Source organism: Anolis sagrei, chromosome 3, assembly GCF_037176765.1.
Source record: "Anolis sagrei isolate rAnoSag1 chromosome 3, rAnoSag1.mat, whole genome shotgun sequence".
Classification (NCBI taxonomy): Eukaryota; Metazoa; Chordata; class Lepidosauria; order Squamata; family Dactyloidae; genus Anolis; species Anolis sagrei.
In genome coordinates, this window is record NC_090023.1 from 143,345,393 (window position 1) to 143,358,804 (window position 13,412).

Consider the following 13,412-nt stretch of genomic DNA (forward strand, 5'->3'; position numbering starts at 1 on the left):
CTACATGTATATAACAGACTCTTCCCCCCCCCCCCCCCTTTTGCACCAGCTCCAGGAGCTGCCAATGCCAACACATCTCTGGGCAGAATTCAAAGTGCTGGTTTTCACCTCCAAAGCTCAGATCCGGGTTATTTGAAAAAACAGTATTGTTAGAAATCTGCAATCCCCTGCCTTCCCTTTATCCCACCATTTTCTGTGGCTGTTCCCAGGCTCTAGAATTCCCCCCAAGAGAGAGCAGGCGGGCCCCATCCCTGCTTGCCTTCCACAGGCAGGTCAAAACATACCTCTGCTGCCAGCATTTGGGGCAACCTGAGGGACACATTGCTGCAGAGGGGGGATATTTTGCTTTAAATGTCATTTTAATTAGTATGAGGGCCCTTGCAGGCAGGCCCTATATCCCAGGATCTGATCCCAGGTTTTCTGCTTTAAACTGGATTATATGATTCTGGGATATAGGACCTGTCTGGAAGGGCCCTGGGTCTTTTTATTCTACCTTAACTGTCTTTTAACTTGTATCTGTGACACAAATACTGAATGGTTTGTTTTTAGATTGTTTGGAAGGTTTGCATTTCCTATGTTTTTAAAATGTTTTGGGTGGTGTCATGTAATTGTAAACCACCCATGGGGAGAAAGGCAGGTCAGAAATAAAGTTAATGAAATATAACATTATTATATTATAATGTATAAAATAATATACTTGTATTTACTCGAGTCTAATGCGCATCTCAATTTAATATAATGCACATCTCCATTTTCAAAACCCTGGCAGCAAAAAAGGTATTTGCTGGCAAATGTAATGCTTAGGAGCAGTTTGGCCAATTTCTTCTTTAAAAACAGACGTGTTAGAACACCAAACTTTCAAGAATGGAGAAGAAAACCTTGGGGTGCATCTATGCTGTAGAGCTAATCCAGTTTTAACTGCTCTGACTCATTACCAAGGGGTCTGTAGTTTGGGATCATGGGGGCTGCCAAAGAAGGCTGATGCCTCACCAAACTACAAATCCCAGCATTGCATAGCATTGAGTTATGGCCATTATATTAGGGATGAGGTCCCTCAAATAGGAGCTCTAAGTGCAGCTCCTGAAGCAGCCTCCCCTTTGGCTTTCACTCAGCACTAAGATGATCATATTATGCAAATCTAATGCGCACCCTAATTTTGGGAAAGTAATTTAGCCAAAAAAGGGTGAGTATTAGATTCAAGTAGATACGGTAATATAGTAATATAATATAGTAAATACGGTAATATAGTATTGTAAAATATAATATAATATAATATAATATAATATAATATAATATAATATAATATAATATAATATAATATAATATAATATAATATAATCGTGTCAGAAGCAAGTCGCTTCTGGTGTGAGAATTGGCCGCCTACAGAGACGTTGCCCAGGGGACGCGAGAATGTATTACCATCTTGCTGGGAGGCTTCTCTCATGTCCCTACAAGCTAGAGCTGACAGATGGGAGCTCACCCCGTCTGGATTCGAATCTGTCCGCACAAGCACCACCACGGCTCTATTACATATTGCAATACAATGTCATATAGTGTAATATCATAATATAATGTTGGGTGGTGAAGGGGGAGAAGGCCTGTGGGGTGTGCGTGGGCTCAAGCACAACCAGCATCCACACCTGGAGGGGCTCCAAGCCTAACCAGGGGATTTGCTGAGGCCTAGCTACTCCTCCCCTCCCTCCCCAAATCTCTCGGCTGTCACAATCCAGCGAGGCCCCCGACGGAGAGCCAACTTTCCCCAGAACAGATAAACTGGAGATGGCAGATGGATGGAGATTGCGCAAATGAGCCTCTAATTGACAATCAATTGTGATTAGGAGCACGAGGAGAAGGAGGAGGAGCGGCCCGGGGCGCGCGCACCTCCTTCCCTTCCTGAGGGTGGGCGCGCGCACGGAGGGCCAAGAGCCGGAAGCAGGATCCCGCGGGGACCCTCTCCTCCTTCCATCGTGGGAACCTGGCTCCAAGGAGCAGCGGGCCCTTCTTCTGGCAGGGAAAAGGGGGCTCCTCCTCCTCCTCCTCGGGGGGGGGGGGGGTTGGGGGGGCTGTCCCCAGCCCCTCCTCCCCCCCCCCCCGCTTCCCCGGGCCCGCCTTGCTCCCTTGGGCCGCTCGGCTGATGGGCTAATCATGTCCGAGCCCGACCAAAATTACAGCTGATTGCTTTCCCCATTATGCCTTCCCCGTTTTAATTTCTCCTTTCCAAAGGATCATTGCTCGCGGTAATTGCCAAGGACCTGCCCTTGTATGTGTCACTAGCCTCGGAGGGGGCGAAAGGGGAGGGGGGAGGAAGAGGGAAAAGAAATCATATTTTTTTTCTAAAATTAAAAAGCTCAATTTTTGTTCTGACGCCCGAAAAAAGAAGAGAATGAATGCCAAGGATCGAATTCTAGAAACTTTCTGGCGGATTATTATAACTGGATATTTTGGGCTGCCCTATATGGCAGTGTAGACTCGGGCAATCCAGCTCGAAGCAGACAATCTGGATTTTATAGGGCAGTGGAGATGCGGCCTGAGTCTCCTTCCAGAGAATGGCCTCTGGGAATTTTTCCCACCTTGTCCAAGGCCGGAATCACTGGATTGCTGTGAGTTTTCCGGGCTGCATGACCATGTTCCAGAAGCATTCTGGAACGTCAGGAGAAACGTCAGGAGAGAATGCTTCTGGAACATGGCCATACAGCTCGGAAAACTCATAGCAACACAGTTATCTCACGTTGTTTGGGCACGAGACTGAGTGAGCTTCTATACCAGCCCCCCCCCCCCCCCAATCGAGTCTTCAAACTGTTTTGGACTTCAACTCCCAGAAGTCACCGCTGCTTTGGGATTCTGGGAGCTGAGGTCCAAAACATCTAAAAGGCGTACTTTGGGAAACACAGTTGGATTCCACTTTACTTGGCCAATGCTGTGGAGTCTAAAATGACTGTTTAGCCTGCTTTGCCCAAACATTGCTGCTGCCTCACAGCAAACTGCAACTTCCAGCATTCCGTAGAATTGAATTCTTTGTTGTTGCTCATTCGTTCAGTCGTTTCCTCATGTACCAGCCCACGCCAGAGCTCCCTGTCGGCCGTCACCACCCCCAGCTCCTTCAAGATCAATCCAGTCACTGGACTGAGTTCTTACATTGCTGTAAAACTGTATTCGTTCTACAGTGTAGCCGCCCCCTGAGAGTCTGCAAGACCAGGGTTCAAATCCTCGCTGAGGCAGAAAGGTCCACTGTCGCCCCTTCTGCACTGCCCTATATCCCGAAAACTGATCCCAGATTATCTTCTTATCCAAGATTATCTGGCAGTGGAGACTCGTATCAAAGCAGATAATCTGGAATGAGATCCTAGGCTGTAGGGCAGTGTAGATCCAGCCTGTGTGACTTTTGGCAACTCATAAAAGATAAAGGTTTCCCGTGAAATTCTGGTGGACTCTGGGGGGGTGGTGCTCATCTCCATTTCTAAGCCAAAGAGCCGGTATTGTCCATAGACGGTATTGTCCTTAGGTCATGTGGCCGGCATGGAAAGCAGTTACCTTCCCACCAGAGCGGTCCCTATTGATCTACTCACACTTGCATGTTTTCAAACTGCTAGGTTGGCAGAAGCTGGGCCTAACAGCAGGAGCTCACCCCGCTCCCTGGAATCCAACCGCTAACCTTTCATTCAGCAAGTTCAGCAGCAACTCTCTTTCATCCTGGGACTCTGGCAGAGGGGGATGTCTTGAGCAAGTCACGCTCTCTCAGCCTCAGGCTGGATCTACCCTGCCCTATATCCCAGGATCTGACCCCAGGCAGATTGAATCCTGTTATTATTTGGGAGATAATCTGGGATCAGATCCTGGGATATAGGGCAGCGTCGAAGGGGCTTCAGAGGGGAAAGGCAACTTCTTGTCTTGAAAAGTCGGAAAGGAAAAAGAGGACGCACAATAACAACAATAACATCCCACGAGAAACTTTGCATTTGGTCAGGGGAAAGTGGGGGGGGGGGGGGGAATGCTCCAAGTGAAAGGAAAACAAACTCGACCCTTCGAAGGATTGAGATTTAAAGGTGAGGGGGGGGGGGTTGCTCCGCCTCCCACGCCTGTCTCATGTAAGGAAGAGAAGAAGGTGAGAGAGGGGGCGAAAGGGCGCCGGGACACTTGGGGCGACTGGGGGGTCCCTTGCGGGCGAGGCCTGGGCAGCCAATGGCGAGCGAGGGCTAAAGAGGGCGGGCGCGGAGGAGCCCAGGACCCCCGAGGGAGGGAGGGAGGGAGGAAGGGAAAGGAGGGAGAGAGAGGAGGGGGCTGCTGCTGCTCCTACCTCCTCTCCTCTCTGAGAGAGAGACTGAGAGAGAGAGAGAGCCATGAACCTGCTGAGCGGCCGCGACGGGGCTCCTTCGGCAGCAGGAGCGGAGCCGGGAAGCAGCCCCGCCGAGGAGGAGCAGGCGCCGGGCTCAGGCTGCGGCTGGCGGGGAGGCGGCAGCATGGAGAGCCCGCCGCCCTACTCCTGCCCCGAAGGCGAGCGGGGCGGGGGCGGCGGCGGCGGAGGAGGAGGACCCCCCTTGGGCGGCGAAGGGCCGGCCTTGGGCCACCGCACCACCCCCTTCTCCGTGCTGGACATCCTGGACCCCAACAAGTTCAACAGCAAGGCCCGGCGGGCCTGCGCCCTGCTCTGCAAAGCGGCCGAGGAGGCGGAAGAGGAGCCGCGACGGAGGAAGAGCCCCTTCGCCCCAGGCAGTGAGTACCAGCCCCGCATCCACACGCACACAAGCCCCAAGTCCTGGGTCTGAGGCTTCAATGTCTCCTTCAGTCTCCTCTCTCTCACACACACTCTTTCTTTTTTCCTTAAAGGACAAATCAGACTAATTGTGAGCAAAACGCGGGTTTATCGCTGGAAAAACAATTAAATCCCTTCGATTCCGTGGGCACGCCAAATGTGCTTAGCTGCCTAAAGAGGCTGCATAATATAACGGGGGGGGGGGGGGGGAGAGCCGGCCCTGGAGTGGCGCCTCGGCCACCAGCGGGTCGATATCCTATTATCGAATCGTGCATATCTCTTTCAAGCACCTTGCAAACCCCTCGCCTAACATCTAAATTATAGAGGGTCAAAATTCGGATAATTACTCGATTAAAACCTATTACACTTATTAGGGCTGCCCATCGACCGGGGAAGGGCGCGCGACCTGGGCCGCAGATTGCTTCGCCTTGCCTTGGGACGACGACCCCCCCCCCCCCTTTCCTTTCTCCTTCCTTCCATCCCACTCTCCGCCCGGGACACGCGGGGAATCCGGGAAATCTACGCGGGGTGACCTCCAGGCTCTGGCCTTTCCAGGCTACATTGCACAGAACAGGATTATTCAACACTGCACTTTTCTGTAATGCAGCTTGAATCCACTTTCGTGGGAGTTGTAGTTTTGCAAAGTCTCCAGCTTTCTCCTCCCAACAGAGCTGGTGTTTCGCCAAGCCACAGCTGCCTCAGTTCCATGGTGAAGTGGAATCAAACTGCATCAACGATACAGTGCAGAATGCGCTCGCTATTCCCTTTGGAGGCGGATCTGACAGTTGGCGGGAAGGAAGGAAGGCGCCCTTCGCAGGGATCCAGTCAATGTCTCCAACAGATCTCACAACCTCTGAGGATGCCTGCCACAGATGTGGGCGAAACGTCAGGAGAGAATGCTTCTGGAACATGGCCATACAGCCCGGAAAACTCAAAGCAACCCAGACAAGAGTTCTTTCTCTCACCCAGGACATTCCACATGTATATAAACCCCACTTGTCTAGTTTCCAACAGACCTCACAACCTCTGATGATGCCTGCCATAGATGTGGGCGAAACGTCAGGAGAGAATACTTCTGGAACATGGTCATACAGCCCGGAAAACTCACAGCAACTCAATGCACTTTGGAGCTGAATTATATGGTCAATGTGATGCAGCTCAAACTGCCTACTTTTGCAGCGTCCGGAGGGATCCACACTGCTATATAATGCAGATTCAGAAAGCAGGTTAACCGCACCGAACTGGATTATGTGAGTCTGCATTGCCATATAATCCATTTCAATGCAGTTCACCTGAAACTACATTATATTCGTTTTTGAGTTCCTAAGTCCAACATATTTCTCCTCATAGTTAAAGCTGGGAGTCGGAGGCCCCTTCCACACAGCTGAATAAAATCCTACATTATCTGCTTTGAACTGGAACATTTGGCAGTGTGGACTCAGATAACCCAGTTCAAATTGTGGGATTTTCTGCCTTGATATTCTAGGTTATATGGCTGTGTGGAAGGGTCCTAAGGGAATGGAAATTCTTGCCCGAGCGGAGGACACACGGGTACCCGCGTCTACATTGGCCATTTAACGCAGTTTCAAACTGGGGTGGAAGAAAGCGCTTTCTCGGTACATAAATGAGCAAACCTGCAACCCTCTTGTGGCGAGGCCACAAACCCGATGCACTTTCGCGCGCTTTTGTGGGAGTTGGTTAAGCAACTTGAAAACTACCTTCCAACCGCGTTAGACGCTCGGTGCATGTGGAGACTTGGGGCGCTTCCACTTAGCCCTATATCCCAGAATATCAAGGCAGAAAATGTCACAATATCTGCTTTGAACTGGATTACCTGAGTCCACACTCAGATATGAGATTTTCTTCCTTGATATTCTGGGATATAGGGCTGTGTGGAAAGGTCCTTGGATGCTGGGCCGAAAGCGAGTAGCCCGGGACGCGCTGGGTTTGCTTCTGTTTTCTTTTTTTTAAAAGCCAAGAACTCTTGTCAGGAGGCAGCGTGGAGTCCGTCACGAAAAAAAGCGGTTCTTGGTTCGAATTTACGTAAATGGTGTTGGTTCCGATTTAGAGGAAGCGATGGTTGTGCGATTAGTTTTTAGGTGTTTTTTCCCCTTTTCATCCTCTCACAAAAAGAGACCAGGCCGTGGCGGGTATCAGCCTCGGTGGGAACTCGGGCGAGTCGGGAAAATATAAAATATTAAAATAAAAACCCCGCAGCGTCCTCTTTCTCCCCTTCTGACTTCCTCAGGGAATCTCTGTTCCCGGAGAAACGGGTCCTGGTTCCCCAAAAAAGCCACGCCGCGCTTCCCAGGCCTCGTAACGAGCGATTAATCTTACATATACGCCGAAATAAAGTTTAAAAATAGTTGCTGCGGTCTGGTTTGTGCGCCACACGAAGTGGGGACCTGCCACCGAGGCTGGTCTTTGGGCCCAAGGACATCCTCATAAAAGAAGAGAAGGAGGAGGAGGAGGAGAAGACCACGAAGAAGAAAGAGGAGTAAGAGGAGGAGGGTAAGAAGAGGAAGAAGAAGGAGGAAGAGGATAAGAAGATGATGAAGAAGAGGAGGAAGAAAGGAAGAGGAAGAGGGGAGAATAATAAGGTGAAGAAGAGGGAGGAGGAAGAGGAGGATAAGAAAATGAAGGCCAGGAAGAGGGGGAAGGTAAGATGAAGAAGAGGAAGAAGGAGGAGGAAGAGGAGGATAAGACAAAGAAGATGAAGAAGGAGGAGAAGAGGAGAAGGATAAGAAGAAGATGAAGAGGAGGATAAGAAGATGAAGAAGAGAAAGAAGGAGGAAGAGGAGGATAAGCTGACGAAGGCGAAGAGGAAGGAGGAAGAGGGGAAAGTAAGAAGATGAAGAAGAGGAAGAAGGAGGAAGAGGAGGATAAGAAGAAAATGAAGAAGATGAAGAAGAGAAAGAAGAAGAGGATAAGCTGACGAAGGCGAAGAGGAAGGAGGAAGAGGGGAAAGTAAGATGAAGAAGAGGAAGAAAGAGGAAGAGGAGGATAAGAAGAAAATGAAGAAGAGGAGGAAGAGGATAAGAAGAGGAAGAAGGAGGAAGAAGAGAATAAGAAGATGAAGAGGAGGAGGAGAGGAGAAGAAGAAGAGGAGGAGGACGAGGACGAGGATGCGGAGAAGGATAAGAAACGGAGGAGGAGTAGAATGAGGAGGACCAGTGATGAGTATGAGTATTTATTTTCCTTCTTTGCGGCTCCGAGGACCCAGGCAAGGAAAGAATCCACGGGAAGCGGTGTTTGTTTTCCTCTGAAACGAACAAGCAAGGGCTCCTCCGCCTGTGGAAATGTCTTCGAGTCCGGACCATCTTTCAAGGAGACTCCCCGAAGGGAAAAAGGCTCTTCTTAAAGAAGCCTCCCGAGCAGGGCGCTGGAAATGCCAAGGGGCCTTTGGGTAGAAGCCGAAAGCTTTGGGGCAGAGGCGGCGAGGAGGAGGAGAAGGAGGCCCTTCCTGTCCCGCGCGGATCGGCTCCCTATGAAAACACCCCGGCGCCTCAGGCCTGGAAACCAAACGCGTTTGTTTACAATGCCGGGAGGCTTCGGAGCCACTTCAGAGAAGCCTTTCCCGCCTTCGAAGTGACAGGAACTCAAGCCGAACCTCTCCCCCCCCCCCCAATGCTTTTTAAGGCACTTCCCAGAGTAGTGAGGAATGTTTGAGTGTTCTGTCCCTTTCCCTTGTTGCCAAGAGGAAGGCGGGTCAAACAAACACTCGTCGAGGGCCGTTTTCCACCTTGGGAAAGACCAGACGGATCCAGAATAGGACACCGCCACTTAGGGACACACCATCACACCCCTATGTTGAAGATATGATGAGACAATGCTGCCCCGTCCCGCCCTCTCAAAAAAGACCCCTATTTGGTGGCCCCTCTTCTCGGGACCGTGACTTGGGGGCTGCAGATGGGGGGCAATGCCTGGAGGGGCGAGGGGGGCCTTTGGGCTTTTGGTTTTGTTTCTATTTTAAAGGGAAACGCAGTCTAATAAAGCCACGGGAATAACAGTTTCCTAGGGCAGCAGCGCAGGTTTCCAGCACTTGAAAAGTTACCTTGTTGAAGGGCCCTTCCACACAGTCCTATAACCCAGAATATCAAGGCAGGGAACCCCATGTTACCTGCTTTGATCTGGAATATATGGCAGTGTAGACTTAGATAATCCAGTTCAAAGCAAATATTGTTAGTTGTTGTAGATTTTTCGGGCTGTATGGCCATGTTCTAGAAGCATTCCCTCCTGACGTTTCGCCTGCATCTGTGGCAAGCATCCCTCCTGACGTTTCGCCTGCATCTGTGGCAAGCATCCTCAGAGGTTGTGAACCTCACAACCTCTGAGGATGCTTGCCACAGATGCAGGCAAAACGTCAGAAGAGAATGCTTCTAGAACATGGCCATACAGCCCGAAATACCTACAACCCAGTGATTCCGGCCTTGAAAGCCTTCGACAATATATCGAATACTGTGGGATTCCCTGCCTTGATATTCTGGATTATATGGCTGTGTGGAAGGGCCCGGGGAAAAAAACATTTCTAGACTGGAAAGTGAGGGTCTATCTATCTAATTCCACTACGTAACAAAATTTGAAAATAAAATGTGTTCCTGCTTTGAAGGGGCTATTTCCTATTTCATTGTGCGACAACTTATTTTGAAAGTAGTCCTCAGGCCCTTCCACACAGCCCTATATCCCAGAATATCAAGGCAGAAAATCCCACATTTTGAACTGGGATATCTTGAGTCCGGACTGCCATATATGCCAGTTCGAAGCAGATCACGTGTGATTTTATTCAGCTGTGTGGAAGGGGCCCTCAGTTATACTCCAGGTCGTGTTTTGGTGGCTGGCACAAACTGCTAAATTGGTCTGGACTCCATAAGATATTCACTGGAAAAGCTATGACAGGATGTCCCGCCAAAACAAAAGTTTTTGCAGTTTCATTACTTTTTATGGTAGAACCAGTTGAGAATCCGGGAACCAAAAAGTTATCTTGGGAGAAGCAAAAGGGAAGACGGAGGCCCCTTCCACACAGCTGAATAAAATCCCACATTTTCTGCTTTGACTATATGGCAGTGTGGACTCAGTTCAAAGCAGATATTGTGGGATTTTCTGCCTCGATATTCTGGGTTATAGAGCTGTGCAGAAGGGCCCTGAGTCCACACTACCCTATAACCCAGTTCAAAGCAGATATTGTGGGATGTTCTGCCTTGATATTCACAGCGTTATCTGGCTGTGTGGAGAGCGTTGGGGAACTTTCACAAAAAAGGTGCGTCCCTGAGGAAAGTCAGGAGAGGGCGGGGAGGGAATCGGAAAGTCTCACGAGGGTGTTGTTGTGTGGACTCCGGACTCTTTGGCCGTCGTCTAGAAGCATTTTCGGGGAGAGAGCGGATGAGCTCCCTCTATCAGCTCCAGCTCCTCATGCGAGGACATGAGAGAAGCCTCCCACAAGGATGTTAAAACATCACAACATCCGAACGTCCCCTGGGCAACGTCCTTCCAGATGGCCAATTCTCTCACACCAGAAGCAACTTGCACTTTTTCAAGTCGCTCCTGACACGACCAAAAAAATTCTGACGTTTTCGCTTACATCTGAGGATCTAAAGATGCCAGCCACAGATGCAGTCGAAAGGCCAGGAGAAAGTGGTGCTAGAACACGGCCACACAACACCCCCAAATATATTGGGCTGTCGGGTGGCTGTGTCCTAGCAGCATTCCCCGAACCCGTTTCCTTGTTGAGAGAGAGAATTCAGTGTGTAGAGCAATTGCTGCCTTGGGTTGCGGTGAGTTTTCCGGACTATATGGCCATGTCCCAGTAGCATTATTTCCTGACGTTTCGCCTGTATCTATAGCAGGCACCCTGAGAGGTTTTGAAGTCTCACAACCTCAGAGAATAACCACGAGACGTCAGGAGAGGATGTTTCTGGGACATGGCCATACAGCTCGGAAAACTCACAACAATTTAGGGCCTTTCCACACATTATATCCCAGAATATCAAGGCGGAAAATCTCACATTGTCTGAGTGTGGACTCAGCTAACACAGTTCAAAGCAGATAGTGTGGGATGGTCTGCCTTGATATTCTGGGATATAGGTCTGTGTGGAAGGGGCCATGAAAGCCTTCGACAATACATTAATTGCTGCCTTTCAACTTTATTTTTGTGTGTCAGGAGCGACTTGAGAAACTGCAAGTCGCTTCTGGTGTGAGAGAATTGGCCGTCTGCAAGGACGTTGCCCAGGAGACGCCTGGATGTTTTGATGTTTTATCATCCTTGTGGGAGGCTTCTCTCATGTCCCCTCATACCTTCCAACTGCATGAGGGGCTATTTGAGGGGGTTTGTGAGGTAATTGGAGGGAAGACTGCGGAGGCCTAACGCTTTCCCGCCTTTTTCTTCTGCGCAGAGCTGTACCGGAGCGAGGAGGAGGAGGAGGCCCCGAGTCTCCACCGGAGGAGCCCCGAAGCGCCTGAGGAGGAAGAAGAGGAGGAAGCGGGAGAAGAAGAGGAGGAGGAAGAAGAGGAAGAGGAAGGAGGAGCGGGGTTGTGCGGCCACAGCGAGGGCGCCCTTCAGGTCGAAGAGGAGGAAAGGGGGAAAGGCGGAGAGCAGCCCCCTCCACGGCCTTCTCCTCCTCCTCCTCCCTCGCAGCAGCAGCCTCAGCCTCAAGCGGGCCCTAACTCCCAGCCGCCTTCTTCCTCGTCCTCCTTGTCGTCTTCTTCCTCGTCGTCGTCGTCGTCGTCGAAGGCGAAGCGGAAGCGGCCGGGCTCGGACTCCAAGTCGGGGAAGCCCCGCCGGGCGCGGACGGCCTTCACGTACGAGCAGCTGGTGGCGCTGGAGAACAAGTTCAAGGCGACGCGGTACCTGTCGGTGTGCGAGCGCCTCAACCTGGCCCTCTCGCTCAGCCTCACCGAGACCCAGGTCAAGATCTGGTTCCAGAACCGGCGCACCAAGTGGAAGAAGCAGAACCCGGGCGCCGACACCAGCGCGCCCACCGGCGGGGGAGGAGGAGGCGGCGGGGGAGGCGGCGGCTCGGTGGGAGGCCTCTCCGGCCCGCTCAGCCCGCTCAGCCACTCCCCGCCGCTGGGGGCCCACGGGCTGGCGCTCCACGCGGGGCCCGGCGCCTACGCCACCCACCCGGGCGCCGGGGGCCTGGTCTGCGCCGGCCCGCTGCCCTTCCTCCCCGGTCCCGCCGTCCTCTCGCCCTTCGTGCTCGGCTCCCAGGGCTACGGCGCCCCCGCCGCCTTCTACGCGCCCCACCTCTGAGCCCACGCCGCGGACACCAGGACGCTTCCCCCGCTCGGCCCTCGCCGCCCCGCCCGCTCTCGGGCCTCAAAAGGGCGGGAAGAGAGCCCCGCTTTGGGAAAAGAACTCTTATTTCGGAACCAAACTTTTGTAATAATGTGTCTGTATATAGACCGTGTACATATATATATATAAAGTCCGAAGGAAGTGACCGGAAAGCACTTTGCTGCGAATAATACTAATACTACTAATAAAAGAATGAATGGGGGCGTCGAGGCTGCTTTGTCCCAAAGGCGGGTTCGCCTCTCTCCCCCTCCACCAGCCCTGAATCCCTTTGCTTCTTCCTTGCTGCTCCAGATGGAGCCAGATTTTTGCAATATGAGAAGGAACCGCTCGCGGTTTGAATATTTCCAATTTGCTCCTATTTTGGCCCTGGATAGGGAGCCAATTCCCACACCAAAAACTAAAATGTAGAACGGGAGTGAATGCGGAATAGCGGCCTCGAAGCGAAACGATTCCGGCGCTCTTTGTAGTGAAACGAAGACAGGGAAAGGCAGTGATGGGGCTTTCCTATTATATTGATTTTTAAAAAAATCCCTCGTCATTTCAGTAATGATTAGAAGCCCTTCATGGCTCAACATTATCAGCCATTAAGTATTAATATTAATTAATAATATTAAGTGATAATAATAACTAATATCTATAATAATAATAATATAATAACTAATATCTAACAATATAAATATTATTAAGCTATGACTAAATAATGATATTTATTAATAATTATCAAGTGATAACAATAGTATAATAATAATATCTATAATAATAATATAATAACTATAATAATAATATAATAATAACTCTATAATAATCTCTAACAATATAAATATTATTAAGCTATTATTAAATTATGATATCTTAATAATTATCAAGTGATAACATTAATAGTTCTTAAATAATAATAGTAATATCTAATAATAATATCAACATCAAAAATATTATTAAGTAATAATATCTATTAATAATCACGTTAGTAGTTTAATAATATAATAATATTATAATAATAATATTATTATAATAATAATAATATAATAAGTAATAATATTGATATGTATTATTATTTAAGCTATTATTAAATAATATCTATTAATTATGAAGCAATAACATTAGCATTATTTATTTATTTACTTAAAATATTTGTATACCGCTTTTCTCACCCCGAGGGGGACTCAAAGCGGTTTAATAGTTATTAAGTAATAATATTGGTATTCTATATTACTATTATTAAGTAATAATATCTATCAATAATTATGAAGCAATCATGTTAATAGTTATTAAGTAATAATATTGGTATTCTATATTACTATTATTAAGTAATAATATCTATCAATAATTATGAAGCAATCGCGTTCAGTAATAGTAATAATAAGTAATAAT

General features: G+C 49.2%; 1 protein-coding gene across 1 annotated transcript; it reads left to right on the plus strand.

The window, feature by feature from the left end:
• The first annotated feature begins 4,337 nt into the window (after positions 1–4,337).
• NKX1-1 (NK1 homeobox 1) lies at positions 4,338–11,996 on the plus strand. The gene is made up of 2 exons (XM_067466319.1): positions 4,338–4,710; positions 11,140–11,996. Exons 1-2 carry the CDS (start codon positions 4,338–4,340, stop codon positions 11,994–11,996), a joined length of 1,230 nt encoding a protein of 409 aa, XP_067322420.1.
• The last annotated feature ends 1,416 nt before the right edge of the window (positions 11,997–13,412 follow it).